The sequence below is a fragment of the Leucopleurus acutus genome (assembly GCF_964270905.1).
Source record: "Leucopleurus acutus genome assembly, chromosome: 3".
Lineage (NCBI taxonomy): Eukaryota > Metazoa > Chordata > Mammalia > Artiodactyla > Delphinidae > Leucopleurus > Leucopleurus acutus.
Window position 1 is genome coordinate 69965743 of NC_139145.1, and position 26947 is coordinate 69992689.

At 37.1% G+C, this 26947-nt stretch overlaps 1 protein-coding gene across 1 annotated transcript in view; it reads left to right on the top strand.

The window, feature by feature from the left end:
- FBN2 (fibrillin 2) overlaps positions 1-26947 on the top strand; it is a gene marked incomplete at both ends in the record, with an annotated part of 230962 nt that overhangs the window by 37650 nt on the left and 166365 nt on the right. Inside the window, one exon of the mRNA XM_082837201.1 lies at positions 25569-25766. Within this exon, the coding sequence (XP_082693327.1) occupies positions 25569-25766 (198 nt within the window). The remainder of the gene's footprint in view (positions 1-25568; positions 25767-26947) is intronic.

Sequence of the window (26947 nt, forward strand, 5' to 3'; positions counted from 1 at the left end):
CCATAAACAAGATGAAAGGACAACCCTCAGAATGGGAGAAAATATTTGCAAATGAAGCAACTGACAAAGGATTAATCTCCAAAATATACAAGCAGCTCATGCAGCTCAATATCAAAAAAACAAACAAACCAATCTAAAAATGGGCAGAAGACCTAAATAGACATTTCCCCAAAGAAGATATACAGATTGCCAACAAACACATGAAAGGATGGTCAACATCACTAATCATTAGAGAAATGCAAATCAAAACTACAATGAGATATCATCTCACACCAGTCAGAATGGCCATCATCAAAAAATCTAGAAACAATAAATGCTGGAGAGGGTGTGGAGACAAGGGAACCCTCTTGCACTGTTGGTGGGAATGTAAATTGATACAGCCACTATGGAGAACAGTATGGAAGTTCCTTAAAAAACTAAAAATAGAACTACCATTCGACCCAGAAATCCCACTACTGAGCATATACCCTGAGAAAACCATAATTCAAAAAGAGTCATGTACCACAATGTTCATTGCAACTCTATTTACAATAGCCAGGACATAGAAGCAACCTAAGTGTCCATGGACAGATGAATGGATAAAGGAGATGTGGCACATAGATACAATGGAATATTACTCAGCCATAAAAAGAAATGAAATTGAGTTATTTGTAGTGGGGTGGATGGACCTAGAAACTGTCATATAGAGTGAAGTAAGTCAGAAAGAGAAAAACAAATACCGTATGGTAACACATATATATGGAATCTAAAGAAAAAAAAGGTCTGAAGAACCTAGGGGCAGGACAGGAATAAAGATGCAAATGTAGAGAATGGACTTGGGGACACAGGGAGGGGTAAGTGTAAGCTGGGACAAAGTGAGACAGTGGCATGGAGATATATACACTTCCAAATGTAAAACAGATAGCTAGTGGGAAGCGGCTGCATAGCACAGGGAGATCAGCTCTGTGCTTTGTGACCACCTAGAGGGGTGGGATAGGGAGGGTGGGAGGGAGATTCAAGAGGGAGGAGATATGGGGATATATGTATATGTATAGCTGATTCACTTTGTTATACAGCAGAAACTAACACACCATTGTAAAGCAATTATACTCCAATAAAGATGTTAAAAAAATACTAGTACAGACTCTGTGTATCCTTTCAAAAAAAAAGGCCTTTCCTTGTTTTTTGAAGACAATTTTCTCCTTCTTTTCTTAACTCATAATTTATAACGGGAGTTTATCTCTGTCTATCTCATGTTACCATTTTCTTTGGATGTAGGGTGTTATCCTCATCAGTTAAACATTTGAAGAAATTACATATGGTGAAGGTTTTTCTCAGTATTGGATCAAATCTATTTCCAAATCAATATGGAAATAGATCAGGAAAAACTCAGGAGCACTCTGTACTTGGAAGGAAAAAGTGCATTCCAAGATTTCTGCATTAGTGGTTAAGGAATTGATGAGTAACCTGTTTGTTTTTCATAAAAGCCAGTAATCAGTGAAGTAGAAAACTTGCTATTTATTTTTCATATACTTGTTACTGTTAATGTAAACTTGCATATCTGGATATAGATGGGTGAAGTTAAAAATGATGCGTGTCCCCTGGCTACATAAACCCATGTGATTTTTTTTAACATCTTTATTGGAGTATAATTGCTTTACAAGGGTGTGTTAGTTTCTGCTTTATAACAAAGTGAATTAGCTATATGCATACATATATCCCCATATCTCCTACCTCTTGCGTCTCCCTCCCACCCTCCCTATCCCACCCCTCTAGGTGGACACAAAACACCGAGCTGATCTTGTGCTCTGCAGCTGCTTCCCACTAGCTGTCTATTTTACATTTGGTAGTGTATATTTAAGCTGGGATGAAGTGAGAGAGTGGCAAGGACATGTATACACAACCCATGTGATTGCACTGCATTATTCTCTGTACTTCATGTCTCCATGTGGGCACTAGCATTGATATCTCCACTTCACAGTATATACAATATCTGCAAGTATGAAGGAGTAAACTCTGGTTTTCCAGTTTCTGTTTAAGAGAATAAGTTGTGGAATTTTAAGGAAAAGGTTGGAGATTTTTATTATTCTCTTATTTTGTTTCTTTTTGCGTTTGCTGAGGTTTCCACGATTAATCCCAGCATTGTTGGTTTTGTCTTCAGTAGAAATGCCAGTGAAAGTTCTCCTGACCAATACTTATTTCTTTTTCACAAGCCTTTCTCACCGTCAATACAGCTAACATATGTTGAAATAAAATTGATATGAAATTGGTCAGCTTTCCTTTTTAATACTTGATCTGGGTATGGCTCTAATCTCAAATTGTCAACATTATAAAATTACTTTTTTTATATGATTTATTTTTTCTGTTTGTAGAAATAATGCATGTTTATCATACAATGCTTGGGCAATGCTGACCATTAATGGAAAATTATTGGAGTCATGTTTAAATAATGTGATGATAAATAGCTATTTTTTAATGAGCACCTACTATGTAGAAAGACTCTTCCCATGAATTTTTTTAATAAATTAGTGTCAGGAAGCTAGTAAATGTTGGCACTGAGATTGAACCCAGGTCTTTCTGACTCTAATGTGTATTCTCTCTGCTATACTGCTAGTCTGTATACTATATCGTTCTCCCGGCCATGCGTTATAACTAATAACACACACACATTTATTGTTTTTTATGCTGCTGTATTGCTTTGGACATAGTACCTACCCTCATAGAACCTTTGTTTCCTCAAGTGTCTATTGAGTATAGGAGTAAGTTTGCTACTATTTTTATTATTAAGAACCGTAATTATTTTCCTTTTAAAAATGAATTCATCTGTTATTTATCAATCATGATTACAAGGCATAGATACAAACACATTTACTAGAAAGCCAGTTTTTAACTTCATTATGGTATTAGAGAGATGCATCGCCTGAGTGCATTAAACATTTCTTATGTAGTATAAAAAGAAAAAAAATGTTTTAAATGGAAGAATATGAAAACAAGAGTATAAAAGCATTTAAAATCCAAATCAGGGGAAAATATAGCTAAATGTATGAGAACAAATATTCCAAATAAAATTTTATCAAGTGTTTCATGGGCTATCTTGGTCAAATACTTATTAATGAGTACAAATCCAGCTAAATTGCCACAGGTGTAATTGCCATTATTGACTCTGATCTAGCATGATTGTATAGAAATGTTCATTTTTACCATATTTAGTCTAAACTTGCTTCCTATCAGTGGCCTCTTGCCTTGTCTGAAGCTAGACCTTGAAATGTTACTGAGTTGAGACCTCCAGGCATGTTAAAATCTCCCAGAAAATTTATGATAGATTGCAGCTTACCGACAATCCATGCTTGACAGTCACTGGCAAAAGTATGGCAGCTGACAAAGACTGTTAGTACAGCAACCATTTTTACCTTACATCCTGGCAGTTGAATGAGAAGATTTAGGGCTTCAGTGGATGCCAGCCTAAAATTCATTTTTGTAATAGATTCTTGAGTCTGAGTTTATTGAAGCATGAACTCCTAAGGTTTTATCCTGGCAACAAAAGATATGTGGAAAATGAAATGGTCATAAATATGACTGAAACGTTTATTAAATTTCTAGCAGGAGAGTAAGGGCTCCAGCAGAGTATATGTGTTCTTTACAACTTCAATAAAATGTCATCCTTGTAACTTTTATGACTTTTTAATATGTTGGTTAAGTTTAAGTCTACACTCTGTTTACAGGAACTGCATCTGAGTTTAACTGGAATTATTATTATTATTATTATTGATAAATCAAGAAGTTTTCTCTAATTGATGTTGTCTAAATTGGAGCAGTGGTGTCCCAAAGGTAAAATAGCTTGTAAGTAATAGGATATGCAAATTCAGAACTTTCATATGTGTTGTGAGAAGTTCTTGTGCATTTTAACCTTTGCTGTCATTGGAATTTCTTGCCCAAGCATGTTAACTGTGTATCAAAATTTGTAAAGTACATAACATTATTTTAAATAAAATAAAGTGAAACATTTATTCATTTAGGAAGTATTTACTAAGAAGACATCATCTACTAGTCACTGTGCTAGATACTAGGGAAACCGCTATAACCAAGACATTTAAAATCCCTTTTGTATGGTGCTTACAGTCTGTTTGGAAAATTTAAAACAAAAAAAAATACACTTAAAAATATATTGTGATAAATGCTCTGAAGGAAACAAAACGTTTCCTGAGATAATAGATTAAAGCAATTTCAATGATCGTGTAAGAAATTCCAGTCTTTAGAGATGCCATTTAATTTGAGACCTTGGATTAGTCAGGATGGCCTAGGTTATGTTACTGTAACAACCTTAAAGTCTCTGTGGTTTGTTTACTTAGTAAACAAAGGTTAATTTCTTTTCACCTTATGTGACCAAGTGTCCAGTATGAGGTATCAGGGGAACTTTGTTCATCATAGTTACTCAGGGATTCAGAGTGAAGGAGACTCTGTCTCAACACATCTCCATGGTCACCAGAGCAAAGAAGGAAGATATGATGACTTGAAGACTGGCCCTTAAAGGCTTTTGCCTGAAAGTGACATCTGTTATATGATTGGCCAGAAAAGGTCACATGACATGGCAACACCTAATTTTTTAAAATACAGATATATACAGTTTTCTATGTGCCTGAAAAGAAAGAAAAATTGGATTTTGATGAGCGGTACTAGTGACTTGCACAGGCCTTAAGGATGAAAAGGAACTAGCCATTTTAAGAACTGAAGGAATAAAGTTCTTGGAAAAGGAGATTGCATGGGAAAAAGCCCTGAAATAAGAAAGAGGTGAGTGTTTTGAAGATAAAAGAACAACGGAAGTGGAGTATTGTGAACAATAAATTTTTTAAAATAAATTTATTTATTTTTGGCTGTGTTGGGTCTTCGTTTCTGTGCAAGGGCTTTCTCTAGTTGCGGCGAGTGGGGGCCACTCTTCATCGCGGTGCGCGGGCCTCTCACTATCATGGCCTCCCTTGTTGCGGAGCACAGGCTCCAGACGCACAGGCTCAGTAGTTGTGGCTCACGGGCCCAGTTGCTCCGTGGCATGTGGGATCCTCCCAGACCAGGGCTCAAACCCGTGTCCCCTGCATAGGCAGGCAGATTCTCAACCACTGCACCACAACAATAATTTTTTATATGATTAAATATTGTTTAGGAGAGTCATTGTTCTGAATAATTATCTGTCTTCCATTAAAAATACTAATGTGGTAATAGTGACCAATTATTTTTCCACTTCGGAAATATTTTTCCTAATTGTTTATCATTTACTTTAACTTTTTCATTCATTGTCAGCAGGGTTATCTTGAGATTGTGAAAGTTTTTCCTATTGTACTCCATTTATGGTAGGTGTACAGTTGTGTGGAATAAAAAATCATGATATGCTAATTTTTCTTAAGAAGACTTGCATTTGATGTTATGTCTTCTGGGTTTATAAGAACAACTGTGTTTTTCTCTTCTATGGCTTGCCTTGTCTCTGATAGCCCTCAGAAGAGAAGTCTAAGTATTAAAATTGTAGGGTAAAAGAATATAGGGCAGATAACATAACATTCTAACCCTAAAGTTATTTTTATATATGGGCATTAGTGAGATATGTCTGATCTCTTGCAGTTAAATAAACTCTGAGAAATGCCTCTAAATAAATTCTGTACTTAAATGATAAGTTTGATTTAGTCCTGGAAATTGGACATAATTCTGTCTAATCACTCAGGAATGCTCTGTTCTTAATTAAGTGATCTTTTTAAGTGTAATACTATGGAAGAATTTTAAAGTCTGGAATATAACAAAAGACATTTCAAGAAATCTTCCATGTGCATACCACCAAGTGAAAAGAAAACTAACTTTAAAAACATTGCTTCAAATCACTTCTTGCTCTTTCTCCCTCTCTTTTATAAAAGAAATACATCTTTACAGGTAAATTGAAATCCCCTTTGTTCTTTTTTTTCCTCTCTCCTGCTTTTCCAGAGGTAATCACTGTCATAATTTATAGTGTATTTACTCCATTCACTTTATACATTTACTACATTTAGTGTTTCCACAAATTATATATATATATCATTGTTTTACATTTTTAATGAACATAATAAATGCTATCAGACTCCATGTATCCTTTAACTTATTTTCATTGAACATTGTTGTTGAGATCTTCCCATGTTAATACATACAGAACTAGTTTATTCATTTAAACTATTCTGCAGTATTCCATTTGTATAACTGTAAAGCAGGTTACTTATTCATTCTTTCACTGATAAACATTTAGATTCTTTCTCATTTTTTCTAATTAAAAAGTGCTACGATGAACTTCTTTTAAAGTGTTTCCTTGTGCATGTATGTAAGAGTTTCTCTTGACTAAACAAGATTGGATGTATGCATCTTCAGCTTGTCACGCATTGTTAGACTTCTCTCCACAACAGTTCACTTGACCATGAACATGGTCCTTTCTTAGCCAGAGTTGTCTTATCCAGTATTATCCAATACTTTGTGTTGTCAAGTTAAGAAGCTGGGCTGCGTGGACTACCACTCACTAGCTTATTGACCCAAACTCTCTGTACCTCACTTTGCTCTTCTGGAAAATGAGGGTAATAATAGCCATACCTTGTAAAGTTTTCATGAGGACTAAACAACACAAAATACGCAAGATGCTTGGAACAGTGCTTGCCACATTTTTTGCCCTGTCTGCTGTGTGTCCAATTATACCTCATTTTAATTTTGTTTCTCTCAGGATATTTGCATATCTTTTCATTATTTATCAACCATTTGTATTCTCTTCTGTGAGTTGTTTATTAATATTTTTCTCTATCTTTCTAGAGGTGTTCATCTTTACTTTTTGATTTGCATGCCTTCTTCTTATATTCTGGATATTAATTCTTTGTTTATGGCATATAGATATATATATGTATATGTACATGTACATATGTCATACCTACATAAACCATAAACAGAATTAATGTCTATATATGTGTGTGTGTATATATATATTTATATTTATTTATTTATTTATTTATATATTTATATGGCTCAGCTATCTGCTCTTAGACTGTTGTTTGCTTTTGAATTTTTGCTTATGGTGATTTTTCTTATATAGAAGATTTTAGTTTTAACTAATTCTCTTTTACTAATTTCTTTTATGATTTCTGCTTAAAAGTATCGAATATGTAGGTATACTAAAATATTTAATATTCTGTATCTGCTTAATGCTTAAGTTATAGTAACTTAAAGGACCTAGAATAGATACGTAAAGAGAGAGAATAAGAACAAGCATGAATGTGCTCAAGTATAGATAATACAACGGCATGAAAAAAGCTGTAATTCTATGAAAATACAAAAATAAAAATTGAACGAAGTTTTACATTAAACAATTAGTTTTTCTCGCACCCCTCCACCTTGCCCATTCCATATGCAGTTCAGTTTCTGGGAGTATATTAGACAGCCCAATCACTTACAGGCTTCCATCACATATATGGTGGAAATGTTACTCATAGCAGTCAAGACATACACAGCAGAAGGATTGAAATGCTGTTAAGTAGCCTCTACTGGCAACCAGATTCATCTACTCTATAAAAAGAATTATATTATTGAAGAAAATTACTATACACTTAAAAATTTTTCCAGCTATTATCAGTTAAAATAAAATGTTTTAAGAACCATCGATTCATACAAAATGTTAATATCTTCTGAGGTCTTTTCCCCCAGGCAACTTATTTTTCAATGCTTGGGAAACTTTTACGGGTTCAAAGTCATTATACTTTATGTATCCCACAGACTTACCTGTCTTGGGTTGTTCATTAAAATTGTAACATAGAATCAGTAAAAATTCAGAACTTGGAAACAGGCAGACTTTAAGTCTGCTGCCCCAAAGGTAACAGATTGCTTAGGGACTGTGAGTCTCTTCCAAGATAAGTTAAAGAGTTAGCCGGTCCCAGGTAGTTTTTCCAAAAGGCTGGATCTCGTTTTCAGCTGGTATTCCTTCTCTCCATAGCTTGTTGGATGTCACCTTTCATAAAGTGCTTTTTATTCTTGTCAACCCTAAATCAGTGCAGCCTGTCTAATTTCTTGTTCATGTCTTTTAAAAACCTCTTAGCTGTTTCCACACCTTGGCAAGTTATTATAAATTAGACAAGAGCAGATTTTCACATTATAATGATTTTGAAGAATCTTTACTAAAACAAGCATGTGTACCTTTTAAGGGTTAAGCATCATTTAAATATCTTAATTATTAATATTTGCAGGTGACATGGGAATGATTAAAAATTTGGAGCTCCAGGGCATATTATTAATATAGCAATGTTCTAAAATTCTAATCAGAACAGGGACGTCCCTGCAAAGAATGATAGCTGCCCTTGAACTTCACATCCTACCTACAAGAGTACAGATGGAAAAAATTATGTGGAGTCTTAAGTTTTAGTTAACATATTTAACTTTATTTAATATTTTCCACGATGAATAGCATGCTACCTGAAACAGTTAGAGGTCTTAACTGCAAAACACAAGAACCAAATTTGGCTCATTTAATTAAAAATAATAACAAATTGTATGTAATTGAAAGGGTAGACATAGAATCTGTGGGCAGTCTAGAGAAGGAAACTTGGAGACTAGGTAAGAGACAAGGGAAGCTGACAGCAGAAAAATCAGCTGAGGTCTTAGCTGGTTAGTACCTAGTTAGTCCTTTGATGCCTCCCCTGTCCTCCTGCTGTTGAGACAGATATCTGAATATGTACCTTTGCATCAGTTCTCCCACCAAAACTCACACAATAGAGCTTTCTCCTAAACGGGAAATAGGTTTGGAGGCAGAACGAGCCAAATATGTTCACATTTTCCCTACATAGCTCATCATATCTTTTGACCGTGATTTTCATGAACTCTATAAATCCATCGCAACTATTCAGATTTATGAGGAATTAAAATAGAGCCTTTTTGTTAAACAGTTTAGTTGCCCTCAAAATGTATGATTAATTAAAGAAACCCTATGGGGTTTATTACTTCCTGTCTATATATTATGACAAACATTCTGTAATGACCCAGGAATTAGAACAACTTGCTTACTGAGTAGAAATCTGATAAGCACAATGCTTATATTATATACCAAAAAAGATAATATGAAATGTGTGAGTACTCGAGGAAGATGTTTTTCTCTAGTAGGAAATTTCAAGTTTGATTTCCTTTACTAATTAGCGACAGAAGATATAAATAGATAATATAAAATAAGAATCATAATCTTCTAATTTTTGAAGTCAATCAGAGACGCATATTTAACCTAGCAAACATCTGGTTGGAAATTTTAAAATTTACTTAAGTGTCAGGATGTGTTTCTGTATCTGGAATGTTAGCGAAGTTTGGAAACATGTGGACATTTAGCTGGGGTTTTCTGTGATCTTCATCATTAGGCAGTCAGAGCCTCCCCCATAAGCTCAGATGCTGACAATCTCATTGTATTCTGTGCCATGATTCCTCTCTACTGAGGGCCTGCTCTCAGTGGCACAAGGCATAGTCTCCTGGCAAGGAGATAGAGGCTGCAGGTAGAAATGGATAATCTGAAAACCAGATAATGTCATGGCTAATCACAAATTGATGATGGTGCTTTTGTTGCCAGGCTGGAGCAGTACTGCTGGAATAATGGCTAGGAGTCAGGAATCAAAAGGGGTGCTTTCTTTTACAGACCACATTAATGGATAAACGTTGTGCTGTTATATTTGTCCATTGTACTTTCTGGCGAGGTAAAAAGGGAGATTATTTTTCACTGAGTAAAATTATGTGGGTCTGGTATTTCTCTTTGCAAAATAATTTATTTCTGGCTGCACAGTATTAATTTTCAGGCTGTGAAACCTGGCTTCGATTCCAAACAGATCTTTGGGAAAGAGGGAACTTTAATAGAGAAAATAACTCCGTGAGGAAGTATATTATTTCTTGGAAGGATCCTGCTATCCATACAAGTGGTTTCTTCCAGCTTTCACATCCAGGAAAATTGTATCCATGTATAATTATGAGGAACAAAGGTGGATGGAGGCTTTTCTGCTTCCCTCATCCTTCACCTTGCAATGTCACTGTATTGGCCGTAATGAAATAAAGCATAGAAAAGTGTGCTGTAGACTAGAGAGTGCTCTAAAATTGTTTATTAATAGCCACAATAGCCACAGTTATGAGAACAGCCACCAGCAGCTGCGCATTTATTAAAAGCCAGGCACTGTGTTAAGTACTGGAAGTTTTTATCTCACGACAGGCTGACATCCACATCATAAGCTCTAAGTAAAGTTCTCTTGTTATACTCATTTTTACAAATAAGGAAACTGAGTTAAAGTAACTTACTCAAGGCTATAGGTGAGTAGTTTGTGAAGCATAGGTGAATGGTTGTGAATCCAGAGCTGTCTGACTGCAATCCTGTGCTCTTAATTAGTGTGTTAAGTGCTTCTATATGCATATAATGCTAGAGCCCCAAAATATGACAGTTCACCTTTGAAGGTTTCAAGGTAGAAGATGAACTGCTTGAAAACCTCAGTACTGTGTGGAGTAAGTGTACACACTTTATCTCATTATCATCCGTTGCTTTAAAAAGAAATGTGAGAAAGCTAATTGTGTGACTCTTTATCACATCTTTTTTTTTTTTCCTGGTTCAGCCACTTACTATCTTTGTGACCTTGGGCCAGTTACCTAACTTCACTGTACCTCGGTTTGCTCATCCCTAAAATGGGCATAATAATAGTACCTAAGTCATGGTGTTGTTTTGATGGTCAGAACAGTAAAAAGTATATAATGTATTTATAGTAGTTATACAGTACTTTATACCTCTGTTCATATCACTATTTATATGTGTATTTCCTCACATTGCCGACAACATCCTACACAGGAATGTGGGACTGTGTGCTTTCCACTGATTATGGGACATCAGATTTTAGGCTCTAGAAGAATAGATGTGATCTTTGATGTATAGAACAATAATGCAAGGAAACACAGAACCTCTGAACTATGATCACTTATAAATATTTCAGTATTATTAGCAGTTTAGGCAATAGTTTGGCAACTGCTAAGAAAGTTTGAATGCTACAATCATGTCATAAGTTTCTATAGTTCTCCATGATATTTATGGTAGTAGTGATGTCATCTGGAGGAAAGCCAATTACACAAAAGATACCGTTCTATTAAATCTATTCCAGGCAGTCATGTTTGAGAATACGACAAGGGACTCATCTTTTGATAAGGTTAGATAAGTGTTTGCCAAAGTGCATTTATTTCATCCCACTCTAGTTTATTTTTGGCAGTGTTGAGTCTTTGTTGCTACGTGTGGGCTTCCTCTAGTTACAGTGAGCTGGGGGCTACTCTTTGTTGCGGTGTGCGGGCTTCTCATTGCGGTGGCTTCTCTTGTTGCCGAGCACGGGCTCTAGGCACACGGGCTTCAGTAGTTGTGGCATGCGGGCTCAGTAGTTGTGGCTCGTGGGCTCTAGAGCGCAGGCTCAGTAGTTGTGGCACATGGGCTTTGTTGCTCCGCAGCATGTGGGATCTTCCCGGACCAGGGCTCGAACCCGTGTCCCCTGCATTGGCAGGCAGATTCTTAACCACTGCACCACCCAGGAAGCCCCCCACTCTAGTCTCGAGGAATGCTATTGAATGAAAATATTTTATGAGCAAATAAATTTTGAACACTGCCTGTTATACCCTCCTCTTGGCAGTTAATAATGCACATAAGTACACTGAGGGCTCCTGAAAAATCATGTAGTTTCACACTCACCTGCACATACACACATTTTTCCTTTTTTTAAATCAAATATATTTGATCACAGAATTTTTTTTTTTTTTTTTTTTTTTTTTTTTTGCGGTACGCGGGCCTCTCACTGTTGTGGCCTCTCCCATTGCAGAGCACAGGCTCCGGATGCGCAGGCTCAGTGGCCATGGCTCACGGGCCCAGCCGCTCTGCGGCATGTGGGATCTTCCCGGACCGGGGCACGAACCTGTGTCCCCTGCATCGGCAGGTGGACTCTCAACCACTGCGCCACCAGGGAAGCCCCAGAATTCTTTTTTGACAAAATCCTCCAAATATTCTGTGGCACTGGTGTTCCATTGACCACATCTTGGGAATTACTGAGTTAGACCATATTTCTGGATCTCAACTCAGTGGGTGTATTTTGTCATGAAAAGCCCTTGACACCCCAGATTCCATCGGCTGTAAGCCTCTAATTTGAGGTTGAATACTGCAGGAGACTGAATCAGGAGGCTCAAGCTGTCACATCAAATCCTTTTGACTTGGGGCTAGTTGCCAAAACTTTCTGGACTTTATTTCCTCATCTCTTCATCACAGGATCAGATAATCTGTAAGGGTGTTCTATCTTTAAAAGTTGTTATTGAAAATAATTAAAATTTAAATAATGCTATACAGTTCTCAAAATACTTTTCTATGCCTCCTCTAGAATGGCCTGGAAACCTTTTGGGAAGCTGGCAGCAAAGCCCAGCACCTACCTAATAGTGCAGATTATTTTGGAAGTTTGCAGAGCAGTGTTTCGCCTTCTGTAGATACTGTGTGTGGCTTCTTGGGCATTTGGCCAGCAATGTCTACAGTTCCAGCACTGCAGCCTGTCTTAGCATTGAAGGGATACTTCTTCGTAGTCCACCTTCTTAGAGAACAGAAGAGAAGCTGCTGGTATGACTTGAAGTTGGTTGGGCCATCATGCCATAGAGTGCCTGCTGAAAGAGAATTTCCATAGCTGAGAAGTACTTGCTCACTGAGAGTAGTGGAAAGGCTAAATCCAGTTGGACATGCAGCCATCTGAGACATGGTGGTTCTCTTTGGAGGCATATCAAAGTGTCCAGGGAAGTATTTGGTAAGCTGGACTTCACTTATGAGCTAAATTAAAGGATTACAGTCTTAAAACCAGGGAAAAAAACAAATGTCTCCAGTAAAGAGCATTTAATGCAGAGTGAGAACCACTGAACAAACACAGGACACTGCTCCCAGCGATGATGCCACTGAGAGGTAGCAGATTGTGGTGCTTGAGGACATGGGTTTGGGGGTCAGATACATTTGACATTTAAATTCTGGCTTTGTCATGCACTGTCTTGTGACTCTGGGCAATTTTATTTAATTTTTATTTTATTTTCTTTAACCTATCTGAGCCTACTGTCATCATCTGTATAGAAAAGCTATTTATGCCAACCAAATAAAGTTATTGTACAGATAACTTTAAATGATGGGCATAATGTACTGCACAAACTTCATGGTAGGCACTGAAAAAGGATAGGAATGATTTATAGCTTCAAACATAACCTTAAAGAACTCTTGCCTCAACGCCAAAGGCTGTCTCATTCTCTGTTTCCTCATGGTGTTGGGAGACAGCTACTCCTGTGTGCATCAGTAGAACTTTCTGGGTTGATGGAAATGTTCTTTGTGCTGCCAGTATGGTAGCCACTAACCGCATGTGGCTCTTAAGCGCTTGACATGTGGCTAGTGTGACTGAGGAAGTGAATGTTTGTTTTATTTAATTTAAATATAAAGTTTAAATTTAGAGAGCCACATGTGGCTAGTGGCTACTGTTTTGGACAGCACAGTTACAGATTATAACAAACCACATTGGTATGAAATTTATAACTGCTGAAGTTTCTTTCTCTAAAGTACTTTTTCATGTCACAGATTCTACAGTTTAAAAAGTTGGTTGTGATCCCTTTAAGAAAAAAAACACAAGGTATTTTTTTCTGGTGAATGTCATCAGCCACATTACTTAAAATCCTCCTATGCAAGGAGCTGATTCAGACTTTCACACTGTGGAAGAGAAAATATTCAGTGTAACCCCCCGAGGTTGTATTGAATTTCACTGAAATGATGGTGTGCTTATGACCAAGTATGTGATCACCTTAATCAGTGTCCCATAATAATAAAAAAAATCACGTTCTTTGTTTATATGGTACAAAATTGTAAATCCATCTATGGAGGCAAGCTTTTTGATTGTATCCCTATTTATTTTTTGTCTATTCTGTCAGATTTGAAAAGATTCCTCTTATAACTTTATGCTTGTTTTACTGAAACTTTGCTATTGATATTTCATTACAGTTTTAGTGTATAAATCTTATATCCTCTTAATGAATTGTAATTTTCAACCTTAAGTAAATATGCTTTTTTTGGACTCAGGTATTGCTTTTTGTGCCTGAATTCCATTCTATTTGATATTGATTATTACTACTTCAGCTTTATATCATTTATGTTTTCCCTGGTTTTTCTTTGTCCTGTTTTCTACTCTTTATATCATTTCATTTTGATGGTTTTCTTATAGACAGAATAGAGCTAAATTTTGTTATTTTAATAGGATCTACAAATGATTTTTTGTTTGATTAAAAACTAAGCATGTTTGTGTTTATTGAGATTTCAGTATATTTATTTGGTTTATTCCCATCATTTTACTTTATGTATAAAAGTCATTATATTTTGTAGTTTTCCTTTTTTTCCCCTTTGCTATCATTTTTGGCTTAATCACTTACATTTCACTCCTCTGCTTCCACTGCCCTTCTTCCTTAATTAAGAAATTCTGTATTCTTTAAACTAGTGATTACCGTTGTATGGAAACATCTGTTCCTCTCTTACAACAGTTCTGTGGTATAGAAATTAAAAAATACCTATTCCTGGGGCTTCCCTGGCGGCGCAGTGGTTGAGAGTCCACCTGCCGATGCAGGAGACACGGGTTCATGCCCCGGTCCGGCAAAATCCCACATGCCGCGGAGCGGCTGGGCCCGTGAGCCATGGCTGCTGAGCCTGCGCGTCCAGAGCCTGTGCTCCGCAACAGGAGGGGCCACAACAGTGAGAGGCCCGCGTACCGCAAAAAAACCGCAAAAAACAAACAAACAAAACCCTATTCCTCTCATTCCTAGACATTTTACTTGTTCACATCTCCCAGTCCCAAGTTGAGATCTTAGGAATAATTTATTTCCAAGTCCTCATTATGGCAAGTACCTCTCCTATTCCCCAATTCCAGACATTATTATTTTAGGCTACTGTCTTACCATATAGCTCTTTTGTTTCAAGAATCCTTTCTCAAAAATTATAAATTAATAACCTGTAAATGTTGTTTCACTGTATTTTAACTCTCTATACTACAAGTGGGAAGACTAATGCTAGGCTAGTCCATCTTCTTTGTAGATAGCCTGTTCTTTCTTTCTAGAGATGGAAAGATTTTTTTTTCCTTTTAGTCTTAAGGTTCAGCTATTCAGAGATTTCGTGAGGCTTTTTTTAATATATCTTTTTTTCCCATTATTCTTGTCTAGGACTCTATGAGCAATTTATTTTTATTTTTTAAATTTTTATTGGAGTATAGTTGCTTTACAGTGTTGTGTTAGTTTCTGCTGTACGACAAAGTGAATCAGCTATACGTATACATATATTCCCTCTTATTTGGATTTCCTTCCCATTTAGGTCACCACAGATCATTGAATAGAGTTCCCTGTGCTATACAGTAGGTTCTCATTAGTTATCTATTTTATATATAGTAGTGTGTATATGTCAATCCAATTCCAAATTCATCCCACCCCCCACTCCCCCCTGGTATCCATATGTCCATTCTCTATGTCTGTGTCTCCATTTCTGCTTTGCAAATAAGTTCTTTTGTATCCTTTTTCTAGATTCCACATATAAGCGATATTATACGATATTTGTTTTTCTCTTTCTGACTTACTTCACCCTGTGACCAAAAGATGTAAAGCTGCTTTTCACTTAAGCTTAGGAATTCTTTTTTTCCTATTATTTCTTTATTTTCTACTGTTTTTTTTAAAAATCTTATTTTGGAATTCATATTATTTACATTCTTGTCTTCAATCTCTGTCTTCCAAGTCTCATCTTTTACTTATGATATTAATTTCTTAGAAATTTTGCTCTGTGCTGTAAGCTATTTCTTCTGTCTGATCTTCTAGACAACTAATTTAGCTTGAGACAGTGACCGTTTGTTTTTCTGTTCTTCGGTTGAGTCTGAATATTGAAAGGGTTTACTTTCTTGAACCAAAAAAAGACTTTAGTCTTTTAATATGTGTTTGTCTATTCATGAAGCAAATTCCCTTAATACCTACACCAGTCAAGCTACCTGGGTTTCTTTTCTCCAGCGGTTACAAACTTGCAGGCTGTGTAAGATATAGTCCTTTTTATTTTACTGAGCTGCAATTGTAGTACTGTAACCTTCCTGCTGAGAGGTCACAGGGGCATCTTTTGCTCTTGAGCCTCTCCTGGTCCTGATGTATGAGGAACAGGTATAGGCTCCAACCAGAGAGCCAGGAATGATTCACTTTACCAGTGTAGACCACCACCCATGCTGGACCACCCCTGCCAGCAGGGTCTGGGGACTCTCTGCTGTTCTTCATGTGGCTAGTCCCAGAGGAAGGGCCTCCCCCTTTGCAAGTCAAATGGATCTAATGATAGATGCTACCTGTGTCCTTTTAGAAGGCCTTATGACCTATGGTCTTTTTTGCTCTTCAGCATTTCCCTAAAACTCCCAAATAGTTAAAACCCCATTAAATGGATCACATGGCATTTGCTCTCTTCTCAGGAGAAATACCAGCCCCGCCCTGGCTGGTTAAATGTTATACTGGAAGTTCTATGTCAGGGCAGAATCATAGAGAAGGGCTTTGGTTTTCCAGTCATATAGTGCGACATGTTTCCTGGGAAAGCTGTGATTTATGATGTTTGGTTGACTCAGTGCATGTATACAGCTGCCTACGTGGCTCAGGAGGAGTTGATTTAGGCAGAAATTTCAGAAAGAAAACAGTACAGGGCTTCCCTGGTGGCGCAGTGGTTGAGAGTCCGCCTGCCGATGCAGGGGACGTGGGTTCGTGCCCCAGTCTGGGAAGATCCCACATGCCGCGGAGCAGCTAAGCCCGTGAGCCACGGCCGCTGAGCCTGCGCGTCTGGAGCCTGTGCTCCGCAATGGGAGAGGCCACAATAGTGGGAGGCCCGCGTACCACAAAAAAAAAAAAAAAAAAAGAAAAAAAGAAAACAGTACATTGCATCCATATTATTACATAAAGACTCTGTCATCAAACTGTGCCTAATATTTTATTCACTGCTGCTTTAATCCAGTCTTGTGACCTCATTGTATTCGGTGCAAGGGATGTATAAGATCTGTTCAAACACTGGTTTCCACTGACTTTATTGATAATGGATAAATGTTTGTGAGTCCATATTACTCTTCCCTGAAATTATTCAGGCTTACTTAATTATACTATAGGTTTTTCTTAGCTACCATAAAATTTGGTACTTTGTTGATTTGACTTGCATATTATCCATCTTCTGTGTTAATCATTTATGTCTGTGATTCCCTTATTAACTCATGACAACATATTTTAGTCTTTTTAACTTTCTTTTTCAGAAGTGACAATATCTTTCTGCTTAAATAATCTTACTAGTTTATAATCTTAAGCAATTTTTGTCATCCTTAAAGTAAGTTAATTGGCTTTGCTCTTGGGAGAGTGCACTTTAAGTTCATAGGCTATGAGTTTTAGGACCACATCTCTGATGGCCCTCATCCTTATGAAACGTGACATCAAAGATAGCAATTTTGTTTGCATCACTGGCCAGTACCTAATTATCTTTCCTGCCTCTTCATTCTTCAAGTGCTCTTTGATGTCAGCAGTAGCCTTGTGCTTTGAAGGACTGTACGTAGAGGGTGGTGAAAGGGGTCCTTATTTGCTGAGTCCACATTCCACTGAAATATTAAATAACGGTATTATGTTAGAAACAAAATGCAATGCAGCTGTGGTAATTAAAATAGTTACTCATCTATTTGCAGAAGCAAAGTCTTTAATGTTTCTCTCAGTGTAAGAGAGAGAATTTGTCCCTAACATAATCTGGCTAGATGGAGACTCATCTTTGGGAGAAATCAGAAACAAAGCAAGACCAGGCTTGCTCATTGGGAATTAGGAGATTGTACATTGGATGGGAGGAGGCATTTGTGGAGCGGTGACGATATTCATTTAAATGCTAAAGGACTTTGATCTGTTAGGAGAAGGCAAAGCTACCAAAAGCTGAGACTGTGGATGTTCACTCTCGGGGTCTCATTAATGCGTCCTGCATGGTGCAGTGCTTTGGTATGAAGTGGATGGCCAAGTCCAATGTCAGCTTCACTTTTTTTAAAAAATTAATTTTAATTGGAGTATCGTTGCTTTACAATGTTGTGTTAGTTTCTACTGTATAACAAAATGAATCAGCTATACGTATACATATATCCCTTCTTTTTTGGATTTCCTTCCCATTTAGGTCACCACAGTGTATTAAGTAGAGTTCCCTGTGCTATACAGTAGGTTCTCATTAGTTGTATCAGTAATGTATATGTGTCAATCCCAATCTCCCAATTCCTCCCATTCCCCTCTCCTTTCCCCCTTGGTATCTATACATTTCTTTTTACCAGCTCTTTGATTCTCCACATATAACTTAATGTCTGATTTTTAGTTTTTTCATGTGTAAAAATGACAAAAATTGTTAGCGCATCAAAATAAAGTGAGGTAGTTTATAGAAAGGGTCATTATAAAGTGCCTGCCACAGAGTTAATTTTCCTCTCTTGATTGTCAATAAGTAGGGAGAATGAGTCAGGGAAAACAATGAGATACCATTTTTCACTCATTAAATTAATAAAAATTAAACCGTTTGCTTCTACTCAGTGTTGGAAGGAGTGTGAGGAAATAATAGTGTAAATTGGTACCACCTATTCAGAGAGCAATTCCGTAATATTTTTCAAACTGGCTACTTGACCCAGCAATTCCAGACCTTGGAACTGACCTTACAGAAAATCTGCCAAGCTGTGTAGTGAAGAAGACCCATGCAGCACTGTGTGCACTTGTGCTCAGTTGTAAACAGCATAAATATCCATGCCAAAGCAGGTGAGCAGTGTGGAAGGGGGATGTTTCAGTGCCCTCAGTGGTGACTCTGTATATGAAAAAGACTCAAAGTTTATTTGTTTTGGTGTTAAAAATTCGGGTTTGCTTTTTTAAGTATACTTTCAAAACCCTGGTCATTCTGGGAGCTTTTTTTTTTTTTTTTTTTTTTTTTGCGGTACGCGGGCCTCTCACTGATGTGGCCTCTCCCATTGCGGAGCACAGGCTCCGGACGCGCAGGCTCAGCAGCCATGGCTCACGGGCCCAGCCGCTCCGCGGCACGTGGGATCCTCCTGGACCGGGGCACGAACCCGTGTCCCCTGAATCGGCAGGTGGACTCTCAACCACTGCACCACCAGGGAAGCCCTGGGAGCTTTTTAAAAATATTTTTTAATTGTGTAAAATACATGTAATGCGAAACTTACCATCTTAACCATTTTTAAGTGTACAGTTCAGTGACATTAAGTACATGCACATTGTTGTGCTACCATCACCACCATCCATCCACAGAACTTTTTTGTCTTACAAAACTGAAACTGAACCCATTAAACACTTAACTCCCCATCTACCCTCCAGCCTCTGACAAGCACCATTCTACTTTCTGTCTCTATGAATGTGACTACTGTAGACATTTCATAAAAGTGGAATCATTCAGTATTTTTCCTTTTGTCGCTGGTTTGCTTTACTTAGAATAATGTCCTTAAGGTTCACCCGTGTTGTAGCATGTGTCAGAATTTCCTTCCTTTTTAAAACTGAATAGTATTCCATTGTATGTATTTCGTTTATTCATTAATCAGTCAATGGACACATGGGTTGTGTCCACCTCTTGACTATTGTGAATAATGGTGCTATGTACGTGGTTGTCCATGTCTCTTCAGATCCCTGCTTTCAGTTCTTTAGTGTATATTCCTTGAGCTTTCAAATTTGGCGTATAAATATCACTCATCTACTAATAAGTCTAGCAGATTTTAGTAGTCACTTTAAGAGGTCTTTAAATAGTATTTGGTCCCATTTTCATATGTAGCTAATGAAACACCTCCTTACCTTTTAAACTGCTTTAATATATTAAGTACACCTAATATCTCCCTTAAGTACTTCAGTTGTGCAACTTAAAAACCTTTGTAAGTACTCAAGTTACTCTCATAAACCTAATTAAAATCTAAATGTCTAAGTACTCAAACTTACAAATTTATAAAAATCTGAACTTCACTTAAATGATCCCGTTGTGTGTATAAGCATAGTCACATTTTAACATAAAAATCACAACTCTAAATAAATTACATAATTATTTATTTTAAACTGTGGTTACAAGGCAATCTAATGGAATGGGCAAGATGCTATTAAACATTACAGGTACATAATTTTTGCACAAGTTCCTAAAAGCAAAAATATTAAATTAATGGCTTTGATTCTCTTAAACATTTCTGTACTTAATTCTAAAATTTCCTGAGGGTGACAGATGTTTTTCCATCATGGAAGATAATCGCTATCTTATTTCACTTTACTTAACTCTGAATATTTAGCCCCGGCATGAATTCTGGAGCAGCAGACATTTAGGCAAATTTTATTGAGACTAAGGAAACTATAATTAGAGTGGTTGCCTTCTCTGCATGCTCCAGTTATATCTGTGATCAGATATTTCGGCTGGCAGACTGACTAGATAGATTCTCAATTAGAACCATAATGGAATGCACTAAACCTTATTTGTAATTGCTATGTCAAAAACTCCATTACTCAAAGGAGGCTGTCATATGGCCAGGATCATTAGACTTAGATTATACACATTCCATAGTTCTTCATCGTACTCACTCATGTCTGCAGCTCCCACACAAGACGATCACTTGATTGCATGTTGTATTTCTTTGGTTCCTGAGAATGGAAAGAATGGAAATGCCTTCTTGCTTAAGTCCAACGACTGTGCAGCTTGATGAGAAATCTCACATATTTTCATACACCTTCTGGGATCAGGCAATTATTTGTGTACTAAAGTGGGGATGAACGGAATTTTGGATATCTTTATGGCATTATTTGACTGCACAACTCCAGGGGATGTCATTTACATTACAGTAGTTGTGGGTAGCTTTCCTAAATTATGGAGTGTACATCTGTGCAGTTGTGAACCTTAACTGCATTCTGCGGACAGTTAAATAAATACTACTACAGCCACATGGACAGCTGATGTATTGCTATCACTGTGACTAATTTCCCGCCTCATGTGGGGCTTCTTGGGGACACCTAGTCTATTGATCTTACTGCTTTCTCCCACTTCTTAATCTGTAAGTCCATTCCTTTTTTCACTTCCCAGCTCATCCAGCTTAGATTCCATAGTCTATAATTTCAAGATATATCTAACAACACCTTACACCCCCTTGCCATTCTAAATTTTTTTCTTCTCTGACAGACAAAACCCTAATCCTAGATGAACCCTTATCTCTGAGTGAGCTTCTCAGCTGCCTAGAGCTGTTGGAAAACGTCACAAAACAGACAGATGGGTCCCATTATAAGTTCATCTTATTCTTCCACCATAGAGAGGTGCTGTTGTCACCTGGGAATCTGCTGGATTCTCAGGTCAGCTCCCTCTCTTGGTATCTGCAGTGTCCATCTCAGTTAGCCTCTGAGATCTGACACCCCAGCTAACCTCTGCCAAAGACCTACTGTCCCACCTCCTGTTTTACAAAGAAAAGAGAAGGTATCTGAGAGGACATTGCTCATTATCCTCTACTATACAAACATGGCTACATCTCTGTGCAGCCTGCCATTCCTCCCTTGGGTTACAAGAACAGTGCTTTTCTTCTCCTGTCTAAGGATAACTCCACACAAATTCTGGTTTCACTCAGCCTGACTCCTTAGGGGTCTTATACTAGAAATTATTATTCTCTATGGTAATCAGAAACCCTCCCTTTCAACTAGGTCATTCCCATTGACTTTTAGTAATCCTCGTCTCTTCCACAAAACAAAACAAAAAGAATAAATAAGCAAAAAAATAAATGAATAAATAAAAAATTTCTCCCTCAATCCCAAATCCCCAGCAGACCTGTTTTTGTCTTTACCTTCTGGAAACCTCTGCAAGGTTGTCTGGTTGTCCATATGACAATAATGCTCACCTTTGGTTAGCTATCACTGTTTAGCATCTCTAGTTATATTAAGAGGACTTGTGAAATATAGCAAAATTCCCAACTATATTCAATTGTATTTATTTAAAGTAAAATGGTAACATAGGCTATAGTAATAAAGATAGAAACTAGAAAATATTAGCACGGATGTGGAGGAATTGGAACTGTCACTTATTACTGGTAGGAATATAAAACCATGAAGTCATTTTGGAAAACAGTTTGACAGTTTCTTTAAAAGTTAAACATGTGCTCACTGTACGGCCCAGCAAAAGGCCACTGGTTGGTTATCAGATGTGGTATATCCATATAGTGGAATATTATTCAGCAGTAAAAAGGATTGAAGTACTGACCCATGCCATAGCATGAATGATCCTCAAGAACATTATGCTAACCAAAAGAAGCCAGACAAGAAAGATCACATATCATATGATTCCATTTCTATGAAATTGTCCAGAAAAGGCAGATTTATAGTGACAGAAAGATTAGTGGTTGATGGGGGCTGGGAATGAGCACAAGGAATCTTTCTGGGGTGATGCAAATGTCCTAAAGTTGGATTGTGGGGATGGTTGCACAATTCAATAAAATTTATGAAAAATCATTGAATTGTACATTTAAAACAGATGAATATAGATGTATAAGTTATACCTTAATGAATTTAAGTTTTTGATGAGTTTGCTAATTGTACCAATTGCTTAATGTGAATAAAAGTGAAATTATATAAAGCCAATTAATATGCTGTATTGCAGTTAGATATTTGAAAATCAAAATAGCAATATTTGTGTTTCACAGGATAATTTTTAACAAAATTTTCTTGGTCATATAGTAATGAGGAAAATATCTGTTTCCAACCCACTGGTTCCAGCATACCAAGTGTTAAGCAGTTCACTCCTTTTATCCTTTGTTAACACACTGCAAGTATGTCCTTACCTATGAATGGTTAGCATGGTATACAATAATATTTTACTTGAAGTGAAAACTTGATGAGTGTATGGCCCATCATAACATTTAATTAAGGTCTCTTAGTACTCTTTGACCATAATTAAAATACTAGTAATGTCTGGGACAGAATGGTTTTAAAATCTGATCAGGAAATTTAAATCTCTTTTCAGTATCTAATAATTTGTTCACATTTTACATGTGAGTAATTCTGGAATAAATAGGTTACATTGTAAGTTTAAATTTTAAGGTAATCACTTGCCAACCAGAAAGCAAAGTGTAACCATGTAAGAAAATAGATTCTGAAGCACAGTCTTAACGAAGGGAAATACAGGCAGAAGAAATAAGGAATGGTAAACTCTGTTCCCGGGAAGGGGAGTCTGGGGTTGGCTTAATTAGGGCCTTTAACATCCAGGGTCGTTTGCAGGGACAAACAGCTATCCTTGTCAAGATAGTCCTCTTCTCCAAGAAGATCAGACTAAGAGGACACAATTTTAAGAAGGTGCTGTAGTTAGAAGGAAGGCATTTCCTGACAAACTGGTTTACTTAAGAATGAGATTATGAGAGAGGCTATGCAGGCTTCTCTCTGGGAATCCTAAAAGGCTACAGAATGTGAACGTAGGTATATATGCATGAATCTATGAAAAAAAAAAAACAGAAAAAGAGACTTGGTGAAAAGTAGGCTTTTCCCTACTTGTTCAGAACGTGATACAATTTATCGTAAGTCTAATATTTATTTAAAATGGCAAAATAACGTGTTGCCTGAAGGACAATAGAGTAGGTTTAAAAAATTTATGACCTGGCAATTTGTGGTATGGGAAGCATGCTTCTTTACAAGGTTGACATATCTACATGTATAATACAAAGATTGTCTTCTTCAAAAACGTGATTTGCAGCCAGCACATCTGTTCTTGTGTAATGGATTAAAATGAGCTATTTTTGTTGAAGTTCAGTTGCAGAGTAACAGAATGTTAAGCCAGCTTGCTAAAAAAGTTACCTATTTTAGATTTTTTCCCTTTATATTGAACTTTTAAAATGTTCTTGTATCTAACAAAGCCTCATTCTTCATTAAGAAACAGAAATTTTATGTGGCTCTAAGGTGTATTTTTGTCATACTGTAGCATTTAGATGATATCTAAGTTGTTCTTGTTTAGCATTTTGAATGTTAAATTATATCCAAGTTTGATATTTCCCAGGAACAGTTTTTCATAAAAGTCTTACCAACATTATTGACTGTTCTTCCATGGAATGTAACATTGTTTTGTTCTTACAAAAATCTGAAATAAACTTGTTCTGGCTTTCCCCTTCAAATGGAATTATGTCATTTGCATTAAGGCTTATCAGGAAATCCTGACTATCCTCTTACATTCCCAAGAGTTAATAAACTGTATGCGTACAAATCTCTGTAAATGGGGGAAAAACTTTTTCACATATTTCTGTTGTAACTTTATAACAAATGTTAATCATTTAATTGGACAGTCTTTGGGAAACTGACCTTTCTCTGATTTTCTGTGTCTTTCAAAACACAAGCAACAAATTAAAAATCCATTAATAATTCAGTTCTGCTTAAAATAATATACATATACTGATCATCTTAAAGAGTCATTTAAGTAAATTATAGCAGGAAGAGAGATATAATAGAAATGCGCAGCTTTCAAGTTGCTTGTAGTCTGGATCAGTCCTTCTTAAACTTTAAGGTGTGTATGGATCTCCTAAATATCTTGTTAAATGCATATTCTAAGTCAGTGTGTCTGGTATGAGGCCTCAGTCTGCATTTCTAACCAGCTCCTGAGTGATGCATATGTTGCTGGTCCATGAGCCACTTTGTGACCCAAGGGTCATAATAGCTGTCCTTAATATTCATAGAAGAGTCTGCGTGTAGATCATAAGTGACACACATTTGCTAACGTTTTTATCATCATCATAACCGAGCTGGACAATTGTACAATCATCTTCTAGAGAATAGAGATCATATAATATTAACTTGGAAAGAATCCATGACCACGGGCCTTATTAGTACTGTGTTCCAAGCTGAGCTACACATAGAACTAAACAGACTGACAAGGAAACAGAAATCAATTGTTAGAACTAAATGATTATAGACATTCTGGACTGCCCAAATACAGATGTGATATGGAAGGGTGTATCTTCATTGGTTCTGTTTTGATTTTCTGAACTCTTGACCACCTAGTGAAAGAAGAAATTTTTCTAGGTAAAGAGGAGCCACTAAAGCAGGTACCATCAGGGCACAGGTGGCGCACACCAGTGAGTGAAGAGGGCTGGGTGGCTGTGGCGGTGCTGTCATAGAGGGGACACACTTCACTCCACTACTGCCTTGCAACATGTCAGGCCTAGCATGGCTAGAACTTCCAACTTTTTAAGAAAAGCCAGAAATATAAATTTCATGTGAAATTTCCCCATTTAAAAATGTTGGCTACTCATTTAAATTCTTTTAAAACATTAGGCGGCCAAGAAAACACATCTGTGTCCCAGACACAACCCTTGAGCCATCTATTTACAGTGTCTAGGGTAGAATACATTGAATTCTTGTAATGCACTTCTCAATATTGAAAAATTAAGAATTTTCAAAATCAAACACATTGGCCTTTTGTTGTGCGATGTTTTCATCAGAAAAGTCTCTGTTTTATGTATTTGGAGGTCCTGGTGTAAGATTGGTGTGTGATCATAAAACCTGTCTTCCTGTCTTCTTTCACATTCCAGATTACAGGACAGGCCCATGTTTCACTCAGGTCAACAACCAGATGTGCCAAGGGCAGCTGACAGGCATTGTCTGCACAAAGACTCTGTGCTGTGCCACCATTGGACGGGCCTGGGGCCACCCCTGTGAGATGTGTCCCGCCCAGCCTCAGCCCTGCCGGCGGGGCTTCATCCCCAACATCCGCACTGGAGCTTGCCAAGGTGAGTTAGCCTTCAGCCTGTGTGCACAGAGTCACCCATGTGTCTGGGCTCCTTTCAGTGCGCTGGGAGAATCTGGCACTGTGGATGGGAACCTTTAACCCAATACTGTTTCCAAGAGGAGCCTCATCAGCAAGCCTGACTAGAGATGGCTTACCTTCTAGCCACCTAATAAATATTTTTCAATTGACCAAAAAGGAGAAGAGATATATGAAAAGTATGAAAAACTGGGGAAAATTTTTAAAATACAATTAAAAATATTCAATACAGTCAGAGGATAAGCCATTCCATGTCTTCATCCAGATGGTGCTACACACTCCCTGCTACAGCCCCTCAAACTTTGCATATGTAAATACCCAGGCGACACATTTTTTCTGTCTTTCCAATCTCATTCAACATATAAGAACCTGAACCCAGGTGACAGGGAGAAGTGAGCCGTCCTGTATTGTTATTAATAGTATCTTCAGAGACAAAGTATTAACTCCATCCATGACTGTAGTTATTTCTGAGCTTGTAACCAGTTGGTTACAATCTTGTCTCCAGGCAATCTTCCTAACCACATATCGGGGTTAGATTGGGGCCCTGAGGATGCTACAACCATAAACTTTAAACCAAATAGCCAGAAATTGTTAAATACTTAACTGGATAATTGCTTTTCAGCCACCATGATTCTTAGCCTTTTTTGGCAACTTCTCTGACATCATATGGATTAAACACGTTTTTAGAGCTTGGAACAGAGTGCCATAATGAGCTTTCAAATGGTAGTAGGATCACAGGAAACTGGAAAGTACTTTTGTATTATCCACAGAAATGATGTTACTCATACTTAAGTTATGAGAGTTAGGTTTATTTGTTCTAATTAAATCATGTACAAAGTTAGATGTGAAATCTTTCAAACTGATGTTAGTAACCAGTGTCAGAGGTAGAGAAGTTACCTATCCAGCCCATGTAAATGGTATATTGCAGAAAACCAGGCCAGTGCCCTAAAACCCAAATGAAAATTGTAGCGTGGGGAGCCTGTATATAACCTCAATCCATTGAATAATAAAATCTGAGTACTCTGTGTAATTTGGTCAGTGTATCTCCGATAGTGGCCTCCAAAGATTTGTGTTAGTTTTGTAGTTTTATAAAAGGTAGTTTAAAAAATGATCTGTATCTAAACTCTTTTCAAATCAAAACTACCG